At 43.8% G+C, this 23,232-nt stretch overlaps 1 protein-coding gene across 2 annotated transcripts in view; it reads left to right on the forward strand.

Moving 5' to 3' along the window:
- Septin1 (septin 1) overlaps positions 1 to 23,232 on the forward strand; it is a 502,205-nt gene that overhangs the window by 76,410 nt on the left and 402,563 nt on the right. Inside the window, exon 1 of one of the 2 annotated variants that reach the window (XM_052198262.1) lies at positions 4,845 to 4,848. The exons of the other annotated variant lie outside the window; for it this stretch is intronic. Coding sequence (XP_052054222.1) covers positions 4,847 to 4,848 — 2 coding nt within the window. The 5' untranslated portion in view covers positions 4,845 to 4,846. Of the gene's footprint in view, positions 1 to 4,844; positions 4,849 to 23,232 lie in introns of those variants that run through there. 2 annotated transcript variants of the gene reach the window in all.

The raw sequence follows: 23,232 nt of genomic DNA on the forward strand, positions 1-23,232 counted from the left end.
TCATGAGCAACCGGGAAGGTTTCCATATGTTAGTGTCTTCTTCATTTTGTGGGTGTTAGGAACCAAACCCTGGTCCTCAGAAACAGTCAGTGTCCTTTAACTGCTGAGACATCTCCCTAGTTTCATCCCCCATCTGTTCCTCCCTGTGTTTGTTATTGATGTGTAGAAGGGATAGCGATTTTTGTGTGTGTTAATTTTCTATCCTGTTGCTTTGCTGAAGGAGCTTATAAATTGTAAGAGTTTTCTGTACAGCCCGTAGGTCTAATATGTAGAATCATACTAACTGCTACAGGGGAATTCATTCATTTCTCTTTTACTTGTTTTTTCTTTTCTTTATTTATTTTCTTTCTTTTTTTGCTTAGTTAAAACTTTTAACACTATATTGGGTGGGGAGGAGAAAGAAAACAGCCCTGTCTTGTTCCTGTCGTCAGGAAAAATGCTTTTAGCTTTTACCTATTTAGTCCAAGGTCAGCTACACATTTGTTTTGAGACAGGGTCTCACTGTTGCCCTGGTTGGCCTGGAACTCACTGAAATCCACCTGCCTCTCTCGGAGCTCTGGGAACAAGACCTATGCCACCCCTCCTCGTCCACAAGGCTGTTGTGTGTCACCTTTGTCATGTCGGGGATGTGCCTCCTACTCCCAGTTCTTTGGAGCTTGCATCAGGAAACTGTCCAGTTGGATGCTGTCAAAGGTCTTTCCACAGCTGTTAAACCAATCACGTGACTTCTGTCCTTAAATCCAGTGATACAATATATTACATTATAGACGTGTGTAAGCTCAGCCATTCCTGCTTCTTTTAAAATGAAGCTACCTTCATCGTGGCAAAGAGTTTTTAAAGCTTTTTTTTTTCACTTACATGTATGTGTATGTTGGTGTGAGTGTGTGATGCCACATGTGTTCAGGAGTCCACAGAGGTCATGAGAAGGAGTTAGATGTCTTGAGAAAGAAGTTACAGATAGTTGCAAGCCTCCCGACATGGGTTCTAGGACCCAAATTCTGGAAGAGCAGCAAACACTCTTAACTGTTAACCATCCTTTCAGCCCCAAGGATGATTTTTTTTTTTAATGTGTTTTTGAACTTGGTTTGCAAGTATTTTATTGAGAATTTTTCTATCAATGTTCATCAGGGAGCTTGGTCTGTAATTTTTTTTTTGTGTGTGTGGTAACTTTATCTGGTTTTTGTATCAGGGTAATATTGGCTTTGTAAAGTTTGGCAGCTGGGCTGGAGTGACAGCTCAGCAGTTAAGAGCACCGGCTGCTCTTACAGACAACCTGGGGCTCAGTTCCCAGCCCCTACCCACATGGAGGCTCACAAGTGTAACTCCAGTCCCAGGAGATCTGACCAGGATCTTCCAGGAGATTTTCTGGCCTCTGCAGGGACCAGGCATGAAAGTGGTGCACAGACATGCATGCAGGCAAAACACACATACACATCCCACATCTCTCTCTCTGTCTCTCTCTCTCCTTCCTCCTTCCCTCCCTCCCTCCCTCTCTCCTTCCCTCCCTCCCTCCTGCTCACTTTCTCACTTCATTTTTAAATTTGGTAGGTAGTTCTTTCTTTCCTATTGCTGATCACATTTCTCTAAAGGTCTTGTGGGATTCAGCAATGAATCCACTGGGCCCTGAACCTTTTTTATTTGGAAGTTTTTATTACCGCTTTAGTCTCATTTCTTCTCACAGATCTGCTGAACTCCTTTGTCTTCAGGGCTGGGGACATGGCTCAGCAGTTGAAAGCCTTTGCTGGGGGTTGGAGAGATGGCTCAGCGGGTAAGAGCACCAACTGCTCTTCCAAAGGTCATGAGTTCAAATCCCAGCATCCACATGGTGGCTCATAACCATCCGTAAAGAGATCTTCTGGTGTCTGAAGACAGCTACAGTGTACTTACATATAATAAATAAATATTTAAAAAAAAAGGAAAGCATTTGCTGTATAGTCATGACAGCTGGAATTTACATGTACATACACTCACATACACTCAAACATACATGCACACTCAAACATACATGCACACATACTCATACATGTGCACATACTTAAACATACATGCACATATACTCAAACATAATGCACATATACTCAAACATACATGCACATACACTCAAACATACATGCACATAGACTCAAACATATATGCACATAGACTCAAACATACACATACACTTAAGTATACATGCATATACACTCAAACATATACATACACAAACATATCTAAACAAATAAAATAATATTTATAATTTAATTTTTTTTGTGTGGGTGCATGAATGTTGGAGCCTGAATGTGGAGGTTAGGTGACAACTTGTGGAAACCACTTCTCTCTACCACATGGGTCTTGGGGCCCTGATACGTGTCATCAAGCTTGGCAGCAAGTGCCTCTACCTTCTAATCCATCTTGCTGGCCCAGTAGACAAATTTTCATTTCATTTAAAAAGTATTTACTTACTTTTTTGTGAGTATGTGTGTGTGCTTGGGTGAATGTCTGTGCACCACATGTGTGCAGAAGCCCAAGGTCAGAAGAGGGCACTGGGTCCTTTGAAACTGGAGTTAGAGGAAGTCTGTGAGCCACCATGTGGGCTCTAAGAAGCTATCCTGGGTTCTCTGCAAGAACAGTAGTCGCTTAGCTGGGAATAGGGGTATACACCTTTAATAGGGGCATATACCTTTAATAGGGGTATACACCTTTAATAGGGGTATACACCTTTAATAGGGGCATATACCTTTAATAGGGGTATACACCTTTAATAGGGGGTATACACCTTTAATAGGGGTATACAGCTTTAATAGGGGTATACACCTTTAATAGGGGTATACACCTTTAATAGGGCTATACACCTTTAATAGGGGTATACATCTTTAATAGGGGTATACACCTTTAATAGGGCTATACACCTTTAATTCCCAGCACTTGGGAGGCAGAGGTTTGAGGCCAGCCTGGTCTACAGAGCTAATTCCAGGACAGCCAAAGTTACACAAAGAGACTTTGTCTCAAAAAACAAAACAAGTCCGGGGTGGTGGCGCATGCCTGTAATCCCAGCACTTCGGAGGCAGAGGCAGGCGGATTTCTGAGTTCCAGGACAGCCAGGTCTACAGAGTAAGCTCCAGGACAGCCAGGGCTACAAAGTGAAACCCTGTCTTGAAAAACCAAAAAAAAAAAGAAAAGAAAGAAGAAAGAAGAAAGAAGAAAGAAAGAAAGAAAGAAAGAAAGAAAGAAAGAAAGAAAGAAAGAAAGAAAGAAACTGTCTTATCTTGGTTTAATTTTGATAGGTATGTGTTCCTAGACATTTTTAGAAATATCTTTTGAGCTTCCTAGGCTAGTGGGAAATGAGGGTTTTAAGTATGTCATTATAATTAGTTATGAGCTAATTCCCTGGTACAGTCCTGGCTTCAGATATGGGACCAAGCCCAGTATCAAACAGCTTATTATAACTTTTTTTGTTTGTTTTTTGTTTTTTGAGACAGGGTTTCTTTATGTAACTGTTCCTGCTCTCCTGGAACTCCCTTTATAGACCAGGCTATTCTCCAGCTTACAGAGATCCACCTGCCTCTGTCTTCTAAGTGCTGGGTCTAGAGGCTTTCGTCACCACTGTCCAGCCCCACTTATAACTGTCTAACTGTCCTTGCCATGTGTTATAACGGGTCCTTTTACACCTCTAATTTTACTATCTCCTTTTAGTTAGCTTGGCTAAAGGTTTCTCAGTCATGTTTGCTTTCTCTAAGGAGCCACTCTGTCTTTGACTCATTACATCTTCGAGTCATTAATTTCTGCCCTATTGCAGCTACTCTAGCCTTGGCTGGCTTCCCAAGGCCCTTAGGTCTAGCCTTGGCTGGCTTCCCAAGGCCCTTAGGTCTAGCCTTGGCTGGCTTCCCAAGGCCCTCAGGTGTGTATCACCACTTATTTGACTGGCTTCTTAATCTTTAACGTAGACAGCCATTGCCACAAATACCTCTCTTCTTACTACGTTCACTGTAACTCACAGGGTTTGCGGCTATGGTATTTTCATTTCCCTTCATTTTTAGGGATTTTTTGAGTTCCTTCTGCACCTTTTCAATAAGCCATACTCACTCACTGTTTAACCCCGTGAGCCTGAGTTCTGGAGAGTCTTGTGTTGGCTTGATGTCTATGAGGATCAGACAGAATACAAGCAAATATTTAAATTGTCCCATACTTGTAAGGCTTGCTTGCACCCTAACAGTAATTTATTTTAGGGAAAGTTCCAGGGGCTACTGAGAAGAAGGTGTACTTTGTAGTATTTGCTGGGATGTTCTGCAGATGTCTGCTAGGTCAATATTTCAGGTGGTCTAATCTTTGTTGAGACGGTGACAAATGGTTCCCTCTTTGACTACCCTGGGGTGAAATCCTTTTCTCAATAGCACCAGCCAGCCTGTGACTGGATCCACATTCCGAACTGCCTTGAAGGCCACGCTGAAGGATTTGGGTCTGAAGTCAGCTAGTGACTACACAGTGGTCACAGGTAGAGAGTCTGTGTGGTGGTAAAGGTAGGAACAGCCATGATTGCAAGGAACACTGGTGACTGATCAAGAGGTGACGAGGCAGAGGACCTGGGAAGCTGGGACCCAGGAAGTGGCTCAGTGGCAGGTCGGAAAGGTAGCTGAAGTTTGGATATGAGGGCGCATATGAACCCTGCGGCAGCGAGGTCTGGAAGCTCAACCTGTGGGCGATCTGTGGTAGGTGCCTTGGTTACACAGTAAGTGCCTATCTACAAACACACACGCACACACAAACAAACAAACAAACAAACAAACAAACAGTTATCTTCTCTTGGAAGAAGGGCCACCAACCTCCTTAGAAAAGGTAACCCCACATCAACTCCCCAGGATGCGGAGCCATAATGAGACCCTGAGGGTAAATAACCTGAGCAGGGCTTCAACCTTCAAGATGAGTGATCTCAGCCAAGGCAGGAAGCAAACCTTAGAGCCTCGAGGCCGGGGCCATCTCCATCTCTGACCCACGGCAGGCCCCCGAGGGTGGCTCCCAAAGCTCACCGGAGGCAGCAGGGTGGGCAGACGACTGCGTCGCCCGATCCTCCCGCCCGCCAACCTGTCCAGGATCCCGCCCCGGCAAGGCGCGCTCCTCCCGCCGCGCGAAGCTGCGCTCCTCCCGCCTGGCCGCTCTAGGAGCCCGAGCGCCTGCGTCTCAGTGGGAATAACCCCTTCTGCTCCACAGCCTGGCGCTCACAGAAAATCTGCTCACTTGCTTTCAGGGAAGAGACAAGATATCTTCTTGACGATTCTGGACCTACCCTATATTCCAGAAAGGACTCTCTGCTGAGCTCCTTGGGCAAATTAACGAAACTCTGAGACTCTATTATCTTTTTTTTTTTTTTTTTAATCTTTTGAGACAGGGTCTCATGTACTCCAGGCCAGCCTAGAAGTGACTTCTGATCCTTCTGTCTTCAGAACTTTTGGGCTTCATGCATTCTAGGCAAGCACTCTAAGAGCCTGGGCCCCGAGCCTCTGCTTTTCATCTCTGAAAATAATCACACTACCTCAAAGATTACTGTTAGGATTCAGCTAATTAGACCACATGCTCCCAGAGCATCTGGCATGTTGTGAGAGCTGGAAAAAATGCCAGAGCATGGTGGAGGGCCCCTGAGAATTCAGTGGCAGATGATCATGGCCACCCTGACACTATCTCCATTTTTATTACTCCAAATGGACCGTTATACTGGGCATTGTGGCACACGTCTTTAATCTCAGCACACAGGAAGCAGAGGCAGGCAGACCTCTGTGAGTTCGAGGTCAGTCTGGTCTACAAAGAGAATTCCAGGACAGCCAGGGCTGCACGGAGAAACCCTGTCTCGAAGGAAACAAAACAAACCGGAACATTATGAAGAACCCAGCTTTTGACATGAGTTATTGGCAGTTTCCTGTGTGCTAAGTCCCTCATATATGTGACCTCTGTGATCTCTTGTGAAGTGTTGTTTATTGCCTCTACGTCACAGAAGGCAAGTCTAGGGTCAATAGCCTCCTGAATGTCAGTCTGATTCCAACACAAGCAACACTTCTCTCTGAGCTGGATGTCTCATGGTCCACACTGAAGCGTCCATCCCACGAGGTGGGCAGACATAGATACTGTCTAGCCAGAAAAAAAGGAAGCTGAACTCACCTTATTCCATAGAAGAATAAAAATCTATTGGGGGAGGGCAGGGGACCAGCAACTGGAGAGCTCAGCACAGGCTCTTCTTCCAAAGGACCAGGGTTCAATTCCTAGCACACACATGATGGCTTACAGCCATCTGTCACTCCCTTTTGACTTTTGAGGCATATACACGTATATAGACAAAAACACTCACACACTTAAAATTACTGAAAAACCTTGGTATTCCACACTGGAACCCCAACATTGAAGAGCTTAAGACCAGATGATCACAAGTTCCAGGCCAGCCTAGAGTACATAAAAAGACAACATAGCAAGACCCAGTTTCAAAAAACAAAAATAATGAAATATATAAATAAAATAAAAGGGTCAGCAAGATGGCTCGGTGGATCTGCTGCTAAACTGGATGTCCGGAGTCCAATCCCTGGAACCCAAAAGGTAGGAGAAAAAGAACTCCCTCAGGCTGTCATCTGACCTATGTAAATGTGTGTGTGTGTGTACTTTATAATTTTGTTAAAACCTTAGGTGCTAAGATAGGAGGTGGTAGTGAATACCTTCAGTCACAGCAGTTGGGAGGCAGAGGCAGAGGCAGTTCAGTTCAAGGGACAGCCTGGTCTACAAAGCAAGTTCTAGGACATCCAGAACTATATAGAGAAACCTTGTTGAAAAAAAAAATCAATCAATAGAATTAAAAACAGCCAGGCGGCCGGGCGGTGGTGGCGCATGCCTGTAATCCCAGCACTCTGGGAGACAGAGGCAGGCAGATTTCTGAGTTCGAGCCCAGCCTGGTCTACAGAGTGAGTTCCAGGACAGCCAGGGCTACACAGAGAAACCCTGTCTCAAAAAAACAAAACCAAAAAAACCCAAAACAACAATAAAAAATTTCAGTTTAGAAAGACAAATATATCATGATCTCTCTCATTTATGATTCTATATTTCATATAGATACTTAAAATCATGTATGACACAGAATTAGAAATGGGGTGGAGGGTGAGGGGTGGGGGAGGGTAGCTCAGTGGCTTAGAGTATAGGACGCTCTTGCAAACAATTCAGGTTCTGTCCCCAGCACCTACAAGGCAGTTCAGGACTGTTTCTAACCAAAGCTGTAGGGGATCCAGTGCCATCTCCTGACTTCCAGGAGCACTGCATGCATGTGATACACATACATACATACATACCCACATAAATACAAGTAAAACATTCATAAACACATGAAATAAAAAATTTTTCAAAAACCACCCGAAGCGGAAACTAATGGGTTTTTTTTGGAAAGTGAGTTGGGTCAGATGATGTTCTTCTGGGGCAGACGTGAAGGAAGGTTTTCCTGAAGCAGACACAGGTGAAAGGATGTTTTGCTAAAGCAAACACATGAAAGGACACGTGATGCTAAGGACTCAGCCGACGGTGGATGACACGGCTAGTACTGGCACACCTTGCCATTCCTTAGTGGTCATCATTTATCGTAACTTCATAGAAATGCACCAAAAAACAGCTGGGGATGTTCTGGCAGCAGCTTTTTGCTTCCAGGGACTCGGGCTGATTGGCAGAATGAGGTCAGCTGATTCAGATTCAGACTCGTGGTGTTTTGCTGAGGCAAACCCTTTATGAGGATACATGGTAATGTTTGGACGGAGTACAAATAGAACTCAATGGACAGTGACCGGACACTTGCATAGCTATCTTTACAACATATCGTTGGTCTCGAGTCGCCCTCTTCGATGATCTTCACTTTGTTGAGAGAGGCACAGCAGAGAACTTCTCCTGGAGTCTGTGCTGTTCCTGGTCACTCCTGCTAACTCATGCCAACTTGCAGAGGCCTGGCTGTTTCTGCTGGGTGGCACCACCGTTGCTGGTTCATGCTTGCTGTACTGGACTGGAGGTATCCTGTTGTCATATAATCTCCAACCCAATCATGCCCCGGCAATGAAAACACAATATTAATACACGTTATGTGCCTAGATTGGGCAGATTTCCCACTATACGACCATCTTTCCCATCTCTGAGACCCTTTATACTTGCAGGGTCTCCAAGCCATGGGCTTCTGCTTCTCTCCCTCTCCCAAAACCTTCAGCTCCACATTCTCCTCTTCTCTCTCCTCTTCCCCACTCCCAAAACCTTCTCCTCCTCCTCACCCTCTTTTTCTTTCTCACCCAAAACCTTCTCTTCCTGCCCCATCACTGTTTCTAGCCTTTATTTATAAATTAAGGTGGGAAAATCACCTGAGTATTGACTTAGGGGATCCTTGTTCGAAGCCCCTCACAGGAGAATGGAATTAGCATCAACTATAATTAGCCCCAGGGCGAGCCATAGCAGTATCCTGATGGTCTTTGCGAATGGACTGAGTTACTGCTGTGGATTCAGCGGGAGAACTGGGTACCTGAAAGGGAGAATGGAAATGAAAAAGGACCGGAGGGTGAGAGAAGGACGAAGCCAAGACAAAGTTTCTGATCCAGGCTCAAAGTTTAAAGCTTAGCACTGTATTTATATAGGGAGAGCCCACAGGCCCATCCTTTGTTTTAGCTGGGTTATGTTGCGAGCAAGCTCAGCAGGCGGTCTGCTCCTGTAGGCAATTGCAGGTGCAGCAAGGTCGGCTAGGTCAGAGGAAGACCAACTGTGGCAAACACTTAAGGTCTATTTAGCCTACTCAAGGCTGGCAGGGAAGAGCACCCCTGATAACGCAGACTGGATTTGTTCCAAAGAACTAAACAGGTTCGCTTCCACCATATCTTAATAACCTTTCTTTTTCACTACCTCTGGTGGATGATAGGCTGGAAGGGAGATTAAAACACTTAAAACCCCTTATTAAAAGCAGGTTTGGGGGGCTGGAGAGATGGCTTAGCAGTTAAGAGCACTGACTGTTCTTCTGAAGGTCCTGAGTTCAAATCCCAGGAACCACATGGTGGCTCACAACCATCTATAATGAGATCTGACGCCCTCTTCTGGCGCATCTGAAGCAGCTACAGTGTACTCACAATAATCAATAAATCCTTAAAAAAAAAGGTTTTGGAAAATCAAAGACAACAGTCACCACCTACAACAAAACCAATGAAAAAGAAAGTAGAAATAAAACTGTCAGTGTCAGCAAAGTAAACTAATGGTAAGAGAAGTATGGGGGAAAGGCTGGAGGATATGAAGGAAGGAAAGGCTCGATGTACAATATATACTTTAATGAAGACAGCTTGCATGCGCTTTAATCCCAGTGCTTGGGAGGCAGAGGCAGAGCAGACCTCTGTGACTTTGAGGCCAGATTGGTCTACATAGTGAGTTCCAAGACAGCCATATAGTGAAACTCTGTCTCTGAACAAAACAAACAAACAAACAATAGAAAATGTCTTACACCACCTAGTACCATGATATACACCAACAAATAAAGCACGCCCTCCTGCCCAAACAAACAAACAAACAGCAAGCTGAATCACAGCTCGTCTGCTCATCCCTTGGGCGTCTGACTTATTTCCACCTTCGGGCTGTGAGCAGTGCTGTCCTGAGCCTTCACTAGGATGCAATCCTGTGGTCTTATGTTTCCATCTCTTGGGTAGATAGCTAGGAAGAGGACTGCAGAGTCCCATGGTAACTGTTTGACTGTTTAAGGAACACTCCTGTTAGCCATCTGTACTGCCCTAAGGGACATTCCTATTAGTGGTGTGTGAACAGTCTCCTTTCTCCACATTATCACCAAAACTGTTTACTGTTTCTTTTCTCTTTTTTTTTTTTTTTTTTTTTTTGCTTGTTGTTTGTTTGTTAGAGACCGGGCCTCAAGTAGTCAAGTGCTGGACACCATGTAGGAACAAATGCTGTGGGCAAGTGTGCTTCCTGGAGATGGTCCACCATTTTGCACAGCTGTGATGGATGTTCCTTGGAGAGGCACAGCCCCAGGGGTCCTCTCTGGATCGCCTCTTGCTGCTGTTGTGCCTTCTCATGTTTGTCATTGCCTCATTCCTCCTGTATCCAGCATGGTGTGAAGGGCGTGGGAGACCCTCACCGCCTAGAGTCTGATGTGAGCGTTTCTTGGGAGTCAGCCCACTCTGCTGGGCAATTTTCCTATAGATCAATATGAAAATGAAATTCCATACAATAGCATTATTTAGATGAATTAATGATTATACAAAATTCTTCATTTAAATAATTCTAGGAAGTTAGGGCCTGCAGTGGTGGTGCATGCCTTTAATCCCAGCACTTGGGAGGCAGAGGCAGGAGGATTTCTGAGTTCAAGGCTTTGTAGTCAGATACACAGGCTGCTGCTTGTTAGGATTTCTGAGTTCGAGGCTAGCCTGGTCTACAGAGTGAGTTCCAGGACAGCCAGGGCTATACAGAGAAACTGTGTCTTGAAAAACTGGGAAAAAAAAGTTAGAGTAGTTGATAAGAAAGATTAAGGAGATGGTTTAGGTTGTGTTACTAGGAAAATATAACAGACAGAACCAAGAGTAGAATGTGTCCCCTTCCCCCTTGTAGGGCTGCACAGGCCAGAGAAGGGCAACAAGCTCTCATGCACTACAAACACATAGTTGTTCTTTTTTTTTTTTTTTTTTTTTTTTGGTTTTTCGAGACAGGGTTTCTCTGTGTAGTCCTGGAACTCACTTTGTAGACCAGGCTGGCCTCGAACTCAGAAATCTGCCTGCCTCTGCCTCCCAAGTGCTGGGATTACAGGCGTGTGCCACCACCGCCCAGCACACATAGTTGTTCTTGTGGAGAGGAAATAGGTTTGAGACTGATAGATGATCAAAGAAAGGGTTCGCTCTACTTTGGGTCTGAGTTCCTTGACCTTGTGATCCAAGGATGTGGGCACAGTTTTCAGTGTGCACCACGAACACGCAGGATGAATGATCCCATTATGTCTAGAATATAAAACAGATGATTGGCCAGATTAGCAAAAAAGGTTTCGAACAATAAGATGCAAGATAAATGATTTGTTTGTTGGTAAATACAAACTGTTGTGAGCTAGCATAGGAAAAACTATAGACTGGCTTGCTTAACCTTTGTTAATCGATGACAAAACAATTATTGCCTTGGGGTTAGGATGAATTTGTGGAAAGATGGGAAATTTTCAGTTAGGTGTGGGTGTCACAAGAAAAATATATAATCAATAATCATGTTGTAATTTACCTTTGTCTAATGATTTTAATCTGTTTTTGTGATGATTGTGTTTTGGAGAATATATAACTTGTGGCTATGAGGTGATTTTTTTTTCCTTACATAGAGGATTTTTGTCTTTGGTATAAAAGGGCTAAGAGAAAAAATAGAATTGTTGGAGCCTTGCTTCATCTTCCAAGTGTGTGTTAGTGTGTGCCTACTTTCCACGGACACCTCCCCTCTGGGACCACTGAACACACTGCAGGAGCTGGCCTCTGACAGCTCCTGCAGTCAGAGTCCAGGACAGGCCTTGAACTCATTACACAGCTGAGAATGACCTTGAACTTCTGATCTTCCTGCCCGCCCACCTCCCGAGTGCTGAGATTAGAGGTGTGTGCCTCCAAACCTCTTCTCCACAGAGCTGGGAAATGAATTTAGGGCTGTTTACATGTCAGGCAAGGACTACGCCAACAGAGCCGCCTGGCCCACTTCTATCTTTTCAGTCCTTTAAACTTATTTTTGTTATAAGCGTGCCTCACGGGTTTCTGGTTGAATTTCCCTATTGATGAACGATCCTGAACATTCTCTCACAGCTTCTCAACCTTGTATACATCTCTGAGGAAATGCCCATTCACACCCTTCACCTGTCTTCCGACTGAGTGGCTGCCATCTGCAGCTGTCCTGCTGTAACTGTGCTTCGTAGAACGTTGACACAACCATGTCAGATACTTGATTTGCTTACATTTCCCCTCGTTCTGTGAACTGCTTTTATTTTCTTGATAATTTCCTGTGGTATACAAACTTCTTTATGATGTCTAGTTTTTCTTTTCTTTTTGTCCCTGTTTGTACCTTTTCAATTTGCTTTTTATTTTATGTGCACACGGGTTCTGCTTGCATGCGTATCTGTGCACCACATGTGGCTTTAGTGCCTGAGGCAACCAGAAGAGGCGCTGGACCCCCTGAAACCACAGTTACAGATGTTTGTAGCCACCATGTCTGTTCCTGGAACCAAAGAGAACGCAGGTCCTCTGCAATAATAGTATGGGCTCTTAATCTCTGATGGCAAGTGTTCTTAATGCCCGAGCCATTTCAAGAAGCTGGGCTTGGTGGTGCACCCCTTTAATACCAGCACTGGGGAGGCAGAGGCAGGCAGATATCTGTGAGTTTGCGGTCAGCCTGGTCTACATAGAGAGACCCTGTCTAAAAAATAAAAGTTCCTAAGAAAGTTCCAGAATCTCTAAAGGACTCTGCAACCCTGCTCTTATTATCCACACAGGAGAAGTGAAAACATAAACCCACAGGATTGCACACTAGTGAAGGCTCAGGACAGCGCTGCTCACAGCCCGCAGGTGGAAAGAAGTCAGACGCCCACCAAGGGATGAGCAGGAGACTTGTGATTCAGCTTGATTTAGGTGTCTTTTCCTTTCTCTCTTTCTTCCTTCTCTTCCCCCACTATCTCCCCTTCCGGCTTGTAGCCCATGCTGGCCTTAAATTCACTATAGCCAAAGATGTATCAAGTTTTTGTTGTTATTGTTTTGTTTTTAGACAAAGTCTTACTATGTAGCCCTGCCTAGCATGGAATTCAATATGTAGACCAGGCTGGCCTGCAACTCTAGAAATCTACTTCTCAAGTGCTGGGATTAAAGGTGTGTACCACCACACCCAGCCTTATAGTTGAGGATGACTTTGAACTTCTAATCCTCCTGCATCCACCATCCCTTACCCCCCAGTACCTGGATTCCAAGTGTGTACCTCACACTTACTTTACAAAACACTGAAATGTCTCAAACCCAATGTCTCCTGCATATTTAGGCAAAACCTAAAAACTGAACCAGTGGTCAAAATCAGGCATTTCCAGGTTCTTGATCTCTTAGCCATAAAACTAAAAATAAGGACTCCTAGATGAGCAAAGTTCAGGATGACTTTACTGAGAGCAAAGCAACAGAACGGACGGATCAGAGAGGGATCTGGCAGGCCTGCCAGCCGGCAACAGGAACTAGGGCACCCAGGCTTCCTACACTGTTCAGGGCTCCTATGGACTTGAAGAGGAGGAGGAGTTTGGTCCCTAGGGGCATATAGTTCTAGCGAGTCTCTGTTTTGATTAATTAGGTCATCGATAATTTTTCTACTGTACAAAGTCCCTTCCCATAATGCATCTGATTTTAATCCTACAATTTCCCATAGGTGTAACAAGGTAAGTTGGGGATTCTCTGTAAAATTTAAGGATACAGTTTTTGTCTTACTGCTCATACTCCCAAAACCACTTCAGGCCAAATCAGCTCTTGTATTCGCATATCTGGATATGTTGAGAATATTCTAACATAGAAACTATCGAAATTTGATTGCTGATGGGGTCAGAGAAACTTATACTGCTGTTCTGGGAAGGTGTACACGTGCCTGACTCAGGTGGGGAGGGGCTCTGGGCTTGCTGGGAACATTGAATGGAGGAGGAGTCTGTGCACAGCTCATTTACATAATGGATCTAGGCTGCCAAGTACATTATTGGACTAGGGGAGGGTTTGTACGTATAAACCAAGTGGAGTCCCAGGCGCTTGGCCACCTTGACAATGTTTGTCTAATTATAGTATATAGTAAGCAGTTCCCTATTTATCATACTGAGTTTTCTTCCCACATTGGTGTCTCCTCCCCCTTTCCTTCTCTTTTTTTTTTTAAATAGGGGCTTAGTGTGTGTGGCCCAGGATGGCCCCCTGAAAGGATTAGAGGCATGCATCATCATGTCCTGCTTCAGAAGCTACTTCTTCATTTCAGAAAAATTAGTCAGGGCTGGAGAGATGGCTCCATGGTTAAGAGCACTGACTGCTCTTCCAGAGGTCCCAAGTTCAAATCCCAGCAACCACATGGTGGCTCACAACCATCTGTAATGAGATCTGATGCCCTCTTCTGGTATGTCTGAAGACAGCTATAGTGTACTTATAATAAATAAATAAATAAATAAATAAATAAATAAATCTTTAAAAAAAGAAAAAAGAAAAGAAAAATTAGTCAAATTAAAAATTTTTAAATTAATGGTGCAGATGAATAACCAGATGTGGCAATACGCTGGAGCCCTGCAGTCAGCCAGGGCATTGATGAGACTGAAGGTAACATTGTTGCCAGGGAAGGCTTCATTGAAGAGGCACCATTCAACTGTGCTGTAAAGGTGGGAACTGGGTGTGGTGGCACCCATCTGTGTAATCCGGGCATGGAGAGATGGGAACAGGATGGTCAGGAGGCCAGGTCACTTTGGGCTAGATGGTGAGTTTCAGACCAGCCTGAGATACCTGAGAGCCTACCTCAAAAAGAAAAGGGCGTTGGGGAGTGGGAGGCAGAAGACCCTGGGTTTGGAGTTCCAACAAGTCTAAGACCTGAAGATGCCAATGTGTTATGGTGACTCTGGTTCAGAGCATAGCCTTCTCCACCTGGAGTCCACATCCTCATAAATGAGATGAGGTGTTAACGTGGGCTGTGGGAAGGCCTCAGAAGAAACAAACAGCTTCATGGAGGTGTCCTGTGGACATAGCATGTTCATATGAGTTAATACCAGGGCCGAGACTTCCGCTACTGGAATTTACACAGTGCTCTGGAGAGAGGCCTAACTGTAGAGAGAAGGATTCTGGAGGAGACATGACTCAGTCAATGGCCCAGGAGTAGGGCAGTCCTGCTGGGCTGGGCAATCTGTGTTTGGTGCGACATGAGAGACCAGGAGAGGAGCCCTGTGCAGACGGCGGGAAGCTGCTAGTCAAGTGTCTACCATGAGCAACACAACACTCTTGGTTTTGTGTTTATCTTTACCATCTCTCTATGGAGGCCAAGTGGCCTCAATCCAGCCCCACCCCCACCCCAGGCCCCTAGCCAGGCTTTCTCTCTGTAGCCCTGGAGGTCCAGAAACTCGATCTGTAGACCAGGCTGGCCTTGAACTCAGAGCTCAGTCTGCCTCTTCCTCCCAAGTGCTGGAATTAAAGGTTTGATCGACCTGAGCTTGGTTAATCTCAAACTTTTTCTCCTCCTGCCTCCGGTGTGCTGGGATAACTGGAGTATGCCATCCTGGATAGCTAGAAATAAAAAAACCAAAAAAAAAAAAAACCAAAACAAACAAACAAACAAACAAAAAAACCCCCCAAAAACCACTGTTTTAATTGTTTTATCCCACAATCTCTCTTTTTTTTCCTCATAATTTTCTAAATAGAAACCATCGTACTGCTGGGCGGTGGTGGCTCACGCCTTTAATCCCAGCACTTGGGAGGCAGAGGCAGGCAGATTTCTGAGTTTGAGACCAGCCTGGCCTACAGAGTGAGTTCCAGGACAGCTAGGGCTACACAGAGAAACCCTGTCTCGAAAAACAAAACGAAACAAAACAAAACAAAATAAAACAAACAAACAAACAAAAAAGAAACCATCACATCGCAGATTTACAAATTAAACCTCTTAGGTCAGGTCGGAGAGATGGCTCAGCAGTTGAGAGCTCTGGCTGCTCTTTGAGAAGACCCAGGTTCAGTTTTCAGCACTGATCTCACCATGTCTATAACTCCAGTTCCAGGGGATCCGATACTCACCCAGACATGCATACAGACAAAATACCAAGGCAAAATAAAAATTAAATAAAAATTAAAAAACCTTGTACCTCAGCTCTCCAACCCTTCCTCTTCAGAAACAACTATTGTTTGCAAAAATCTAAGTGCACTTGTGTGAGTCAGGTCCTACAAATTATTCCAAGACAAGGCTCTTAGCTCCAGCCTTGTCATTTTGCAATTATAAAAATCAAGCCTCAGAATTGTAGCCGCCAGCAGCTACATGTAAACCGGGTTACCTGTTGAGAGAATTTTGGGGTCATAGGGAAGAGCGGCGAAAAGAAAGTACGGCTAAGTCAATGTTCACTGATCAAAGCCGTAAACTTTAATGGCGCCAGACCTTATAACAGTTCGGGCAAACCCTTCCCCCCAGACTCCAGGCTGAGTTCCGGTGGAAGTTGTCTAGCTTCTCTTGGAGGTCTTCGTCTTGACTGCTCTGGCAGCTGGGTGGGTCACCTGTTTAATTCAGGAATTCCTATACCTGGAGAAACAATGAACTTGACCTTTACTACGTGCACTCCACCCTAGGTGGAGCAGGATCCTGGCTAACTGGGAGAAGTTAACCTTGACCAAAGTCAAACTCTGACCAAGTGCAAGACTGCCCCAATATGGCTCTGTACATGTCCTCCCTTTTTTTATTAATTTGAACACGAGGAGGTAGAAAACAAGTGGATAAATATCCTTCATAAGAAGGCGGGCCTTAACCAGGAGGGGAAGCATTGACCGTAATTCCTCTTAAATATTGTATAACGTCTTTTTCAGAGGAGGGGTAATAGGCTCCCTTATTATTTTAAGGACAGCCTCTCGACGTTAACCCCTATGCAATTAGGTGTACTTCCTGGGGACTCAGAAGCAGAAATTCACCTCCCCATGCAGTGCTTTGCCTCGCACGTCTCGCTGGTACCCATGTTTGTTCAAACAAACACACATAGATCTGAGTTCTATGTGGCTCCCTCTTTGGAGATCCACTTGTGTAAGTTTTGAAGCCAGGGGGGTCTGCAAGTGTCTTTAACAGACATGTAATCTCTCCATCCAGGTGAGCCTGGGTGGAGACAGCCAGTCTGCTTAACAGACAAGGTCAAGAGTTAAAGGTGGAATAGGATTAACTTGTCCCAGAAGTATCCAATTCAGTTGTAAATTAACAACTTTAAGGACACAAAGCTGGGCCTCTGAGGTGGGAGAGGTAGCCTTGTGAATCAAGAGATATGCTGTTACTTCTCAGGAAAAGTGGAGACTATATGTTAAATTAACACAGCTGGCTGAAGATTGTTAGCCATCTTCAAAATTGGAATCTTCAATATTGGAATTATTTCTAGACCAGTCTATGGTTGAGTCAGCTGAGCACAATAAGGAGAAGAGTCATTTTAACTCTTCTAATTAATTTTTCCTAAGCTAGCATAACAGTCTCCATGTTCTGTCCCACAAAGTCTAAAAGCTTGAAGCTAGGCAATTTATCTAACCTGGGACATTTAACAATTGAGGTAAGTCAAGAACATATATCCAATATAGCTCTTATGTTACCATGGTCTGGGCATTCAGCAAGCACAGTCAGCATATCTTCTGCCGCATTCTGTGGAAAAAACAGAGGACATGCCTTCTCCCCCAATATTAAATCAGGATCATGGCATATGTTAGTAAGTGAATTCCTTCATTTCACCTAGACATCAATATGTCTAATTACAAGATGTCATATACATTTAGCAAGGAGTTTCTTGGCATCTAAATTTTAAATTTTTTTTTTAAAAACATGCAAGCATAATTTAAATTATATGCACAGGGACACAATTTCCCCTCTCTTCTTTCTTCCAAGAAGATATTGTTTTATTAATTTAAGTTGGAACACAAAGTATAAACCATAACATAGGCAATAACTATGTAATTATATAAAATATAGTTGCTTTTTCTGTTAGAGCAGTTGCAACTAGACAGCCTAAAAATGAATCATTAGTCACATGTACATATTTTTTTTTCTTCTAAATTAGAAATATGAATATCATTTATCTGTAATAACTAAGTCCTCTAGGATTAACACCATTACGTGGTAGAGGTAGAAACTGAGGACATCAAGAACAAATCTTTATAATTTGATGTGCACAAAATATAAAATTATTTCAAATACCTAAAGGACAGTCATTTAGAGAATATATCCTTTGTTCTTAGAAATTTGAATCACATTTGTATAAACTGTAGAAATTAAGAATTAGCAGTATTAAAAATGGACCAATTTTAAGCAATTATAAACCATGAGCTATGTATATCTACTATTATTAAAAGCTTGACCTTTAACATCTTAAAAATAGCTGCTATAGCACCCAATTCAGGTATCTGTGTTGAAGCAGGGAGAAACTTAAAGGAATAAACATGTGATCTGATAGTACAAATTATCTTTTGGATAACAATTATTAATTTTGCCTAAAAATGCTTGCCATGTAATAGACCAACCATTAATAATAAATTTGATTGTTGCTTGAAGCAAGGAACAAATGTTTCCTACCTTGAAAACAGAGGTTTAAGACCTTTTGTGGCAAGCTTAAAATGAGGTAAATAAGATAAAGCCAATTAATATATCCTAACAACTTTTGAAAGCCATTTACCTAAAAATTCTAAAAGTCTATAGGAGCAAGGGCCTGTAACAAACATTCTATGAACATTATACACTGAAAATTTTAAGATCTTAACTTCTAGTATTGAAACAGAGACAAAACACTTTTTCTCACAAGACATAAGGCGGTTAGCCATTCCCTGAGGCAAAACTTTCTAATGAAATTGTTTTGTTGTCTCTTTAAAATTAGAAGCAAATGCTTTTATAATTATCAGAATGTAAAGCAAAAAACCAACCCTTTAAATTTACAATAATTTTATAGGGAGTAGACAGGCCAAATGTTAATGCTTTTATAGCCTCCTTGACCTTTCATAGATTTGAACTGCATTTTAACCCACACCTGGATAAGTCAAAAACCTTTTTTTTTTTTTTTTTTTTTAAAGCCAAACACTCCCTAGGTGGGGCCTGTAAGGCAGAAACAATTTCTCAAAACTTCCTCACTAGCTTCCCCTGAGGCAGCTCTAAGCTTTGCATTAACTCAAATGTAAATTTTTTTATCTGCCCTAGGATCCACCTTGAGTCCTTGGCAAGGACATTGTATGAGATTCCTCAAATGTAAATATCTTCTAATCTGAGCCTTTTATCTAAGACCAGACCCAAACCTACAAGGACAATTTAAGGATTAAACAAAAGAAGCCCGTAATTTCATGGTCAAAGGAACCTACTTGATATCAAATACATTTCTACAGAGATCTCCTTTTTAATCTTGGAGGGTTAAATTTTGCTCCTACCATTGTAGCCTATAAACTTGTGGAAAAGAGGCAATGGGCCTCTAAAACCCATAGCTGTATCACTCTTAAAATTATCTTAATTACAAAATGTTAACAATTACGAGCCTGCAAACTGAAAACTGTAGCCAATGACACACTGATTTTTATTGTAACTCAATGTTTTCTTGCAATATTAGAGCACAATTGCAATTTTGGAAGCAAATCCCAATTTTAAACAATCTATTTTCTTTAAAATTAATGGCAAACATATTTACAGCACAAGGTTTGTATGCCAGTTCTTATGTTCAAGTGTATAACAGTGTAACTTATTAAAGAGACAATATTTTAAATCTTAATCTTCATTAAGTCTAATCTCCAGGCCAAGATTCACATGAAACACCATGCCAATTTAGGAGCGTCCCAAAGGCCTGTATTTCCTGGATTGCGTCATGCCACGTGGTGTTCAAAATGGCGACTACCCTAAACTAAAAGCCTTAACCATCATGCCACGTGTTCAAAATGGCGACTACCCTAAACTACCAGCCTTAACCATCATGCCACGTGTTCAAAATGGCGACTACCCTAAACTACCAGCCTTAACCATCATGCCACGTGTTCAAAATGGCGACTACCCTAAACTACCAGCCTTAACCTAACTTTTGTTAATAACATTATACCTTTTAAATCATGTGCAGTGACTTAAGCCAATACTCTATAGTCAAGACATGTAAAATATACCTTTAAATCCAATTATAAACAAGAACAAAGCATGAGTGGCGTTAGGCCACGTGTAGTTAGTTAAGATAGCTCTAACACTGAATCACCAGTTTTAAACTAACCTTTTCTTAATAACACTATACCTTTTACATAATAACCAATTAATTTATAACTCTTAGTCAAGAAATGTAAAGCCTTATATCATTAAAACCAATTAGAAACAAGTATAAAGCGACTACATGAATTTCACAAGCCAAACCAAAGTCTTCCCAAATCTCGAGGTTTCTGGGCTTTAAGAGCGGCTTTTTCCCCAGCCATGCTTGCCTCTTGGGTGAGTGAGCTACGCTGCTGCAGCGTGGCTTTGAATCAATCCCCACACAAACTGTGGCTAGCTCAAGAGGTTACCAGCAGATGTAATCTTTACCAATTTTTCCTTTTTAACATGAAACAGTCATTCACACAACGACACAGAGAGGACATAAACATACACATAGACAGACGGTGCACCGGGACAAACACGGAAAGATACACAGAAAGTTAAGCGTGCTTGTTAAGCAATTGCATCCATTTTCCTCTTTAAACAGCTCTTAGAAGCTATGGACATATGCCTATTTTTAAAAACCCCTTTCTTTTCGCCGAAATCAGCTCTTACGAGCTTTGGGCAAATGCCTACCAAATTCCTTCCCCATATTTCCCTATCTTATCAACCCAAGCAGTCCTGCGCTGGGTCCACGCAGTATGCTTGAAAAACTGTATCCATTCCTGCACTCACAACCATAGACACGAATTCACTAGCGCTAGTTTTGCCCTCTATGTTGCTTACCGTGCGGACACCATTAATTTTCACCTTTTTCTGCGAAGCTTCGCTGGATAGGGCTACCTCAAGAAATTCTCTCGTGCCAGGTCTTCCCACGTTCAGGCGCCACTATGTAGCCGCCAGCAGCTACATGTAAACCGGGTTACCTGTTGAGAGAATTTTGGGGTCATAGGGAAGAGCGGCGAAAAGAAAGTACGGCTAAGTCAATGTTCACTGATCAAAGCCGTAAACTTTAATGGCGCCAGACCTTATAACAGTTCGGGCAAACCCTTCCCCCCAGACTCCAGGCTGAGTTCCGGTGGAAGTTGTCTAGCTTCTCTTGGAGGTCTTCGTCTTGACTGCTCTGGCAGCTGGGTGGGTCACCTGTTTAATTCAGGAATTCCTATACCTGGAGAAACAATGAACTTGACCTTTACTACGTGCACTCCACCCTAGGTGGAGCAGGATCCTGGCTAACTGGGAGAAGTTAACCTTGACCAAAGTCAAACTCTGACCAAGTGCAAGACTGCCCCAATATGGCTCTGTACACAGAATGATGATTCAAATTATTTCAGATTATACCTTGATATGAACACTTGATTGCAAAATATAACACAAGTTTTATTTTGCTTATATTTATTTTTAGTTAATATTATACTTACGTGTGTTTGATCAATGTGGCTTTTCTATAACTCAAGATTGTTTTGACTTTTAAAAAATTCTTCTGGGTAGAGTGGCTCTCACCTGAAATCCCAGTCCTGGCAAAGCTGGGTCAAGGTCATCAGTTCAAGGTCATTCTGGGCAGCCTGAGCATTATATGACCCTGCTTCAAACAAAAACCAAAATAAGTAAACAGCTGGATGCAGTGGCACGTGCCATTAATCTGAACACATCAGAGACAGATTCAGGCAGATCTCTGTGAGTCTGAGGCCAGCCTGGTCTACATAGGGAGTTCTAGGATAGCTCTGTAGAGCTCTGTAGAGAGACTTCGCCCCAAAAGAACAACAACAAAAACCCTATACCCCTCCCCCTGACTTTTCCTCTTTGATAACGATGGAGATGATCTGGGGGGCTTCAGTGGCATAGGGTGGGAACAGAAGAGGGGTGCAGACTCAGAAGGGGTGACCCAAAATATGGACAGGCTACAGAGTACAGACAGAGAGACCCCAGGCCTGCAGCTGCAGAATACTGGGTAGGGGCTAGGGAAATAGAGCAGATGGTTTTGAAAGGAGCTGCACATGAAGAAAAGGAACGATTCTGGGAGATGCAAGGGTTGGGTAATTAATGTGAGAACCGACCATACAGGAGGACTCTAGGGTGAGCCTTGGGGACCAGGAGCCATGACAGGCTTCTTTTGAGACTGGGTCTTTCCGTGTAGCCTTGGCTGACTTGGTGCTCACTGAGCAGTCTTGGCTAAGCTCAGACTTGCCAGGATCATCTCATCTCCGTGTCCAGCCTTGGGATGGAAGGCATTGCCCCTCCACCCAGCTTCCCTGACATAAGTGATTGGTCCTGGAATCCCAGGCCGGGCACAGAAGGTTCCTTACTTAAGCATCATAAAAAACCCCTAGCATACACCAGTCTCCAGGCAAGGAGGCCCCCTCCTTCCCCAGTGGCAACTCCAGGAAACTACAGGCCTTGCAATGAGGCAGCAACCGTGGGGCAAACAGCACTGGTCTCCTTCAGCCCTTACCCTTTACATCCTGCCCTCCGTGGGGCCTAGTTCAGAGAAGCAGGGGGTTGAGTGTATGATTGCAGACCCCCAAGTTCTCCATATATGGCTTGGAGGCTTCCTGCTCTTCCGCCTACAGGCCAAGGTTTGTGAATTCTAACTGCATAGCACCGGACGGCCTCTTCTGGGAAAGAAAACTAATTCTTGCTCCATGCTCAGACCGGCGCTATCTCATTGGGCTGCCCACTCCTTGCCTACGAAGGCTCCTCCTCCTCCCAAGAGCAGGCAGTGGAACCTGTGGCCTCGCAGTGCAGACAGTGCAGGGTCTCTCAAGACTCTCACAGCAACCTTGCCCTTGGGCTTAGAGTCAGTGCTGAGGGGCCCTGTGGAGGACATTGTTTCTGAAACATGGCCAGGGCTTTGTTCATAAAAGGCATGGGGAAGGATCCCCTTTGTCAGTCTCAAAGTTCCCCTGCCAGGGTCAAGCGCGGGTACCACAGGAGCTGCCCACGGCCATGGGACACTGCAGTTTTGCATATGGCCAGTGCATTATACGCCTCCGTAGGAGCAGGACCTCCTGTTCCTCACTATCCGTGGGGAAAGGTTTGGCCTGGTGGACTTTTTCTGACCTCTCCAGTGCCTGGCTCTGAGTTCTGGATCAAGAGTAGGGAGGAATGGGGCTGGAGGGATGACTCAGTGGTTAAGAGCACTGACTGCAGTTCTGAAGGTCCTGAGTTCAAACCCCAGCAACCACAGGGTGGTTTACAACCGTCCTGTAATGAGATCTCATTAATGATCTGGCACCCTCTTCTGGTTATATCTGAAGACAGCTACAGTGTACTTAACATATAAACAATAAATCTTTAAAAAAAAAAAAAAGAGTAGGGAGGAATGGGGGCCACTGTGATAACCCAGATGCACTTGAACCCATCCAAGAATAATGGCTTGGAGCCACGGGCGCCTTGGGTTTCAGTCTAATT

This window comes from Apodemus sylvaticus, chromosome 1 (genome assembly GCF_947179515.1).
Source record: "Apodemus sylvaticus chromosome 1, mApoSyl1.1, whole genome shotgun sequence".
Classification (NCBI taxonomy): domain Eukaryota; kingdom Metazoa; phylum Chordata; class Mammalia; order Rodentia; family Muridae; genus Apodemus; species Apodemus sylvaticus.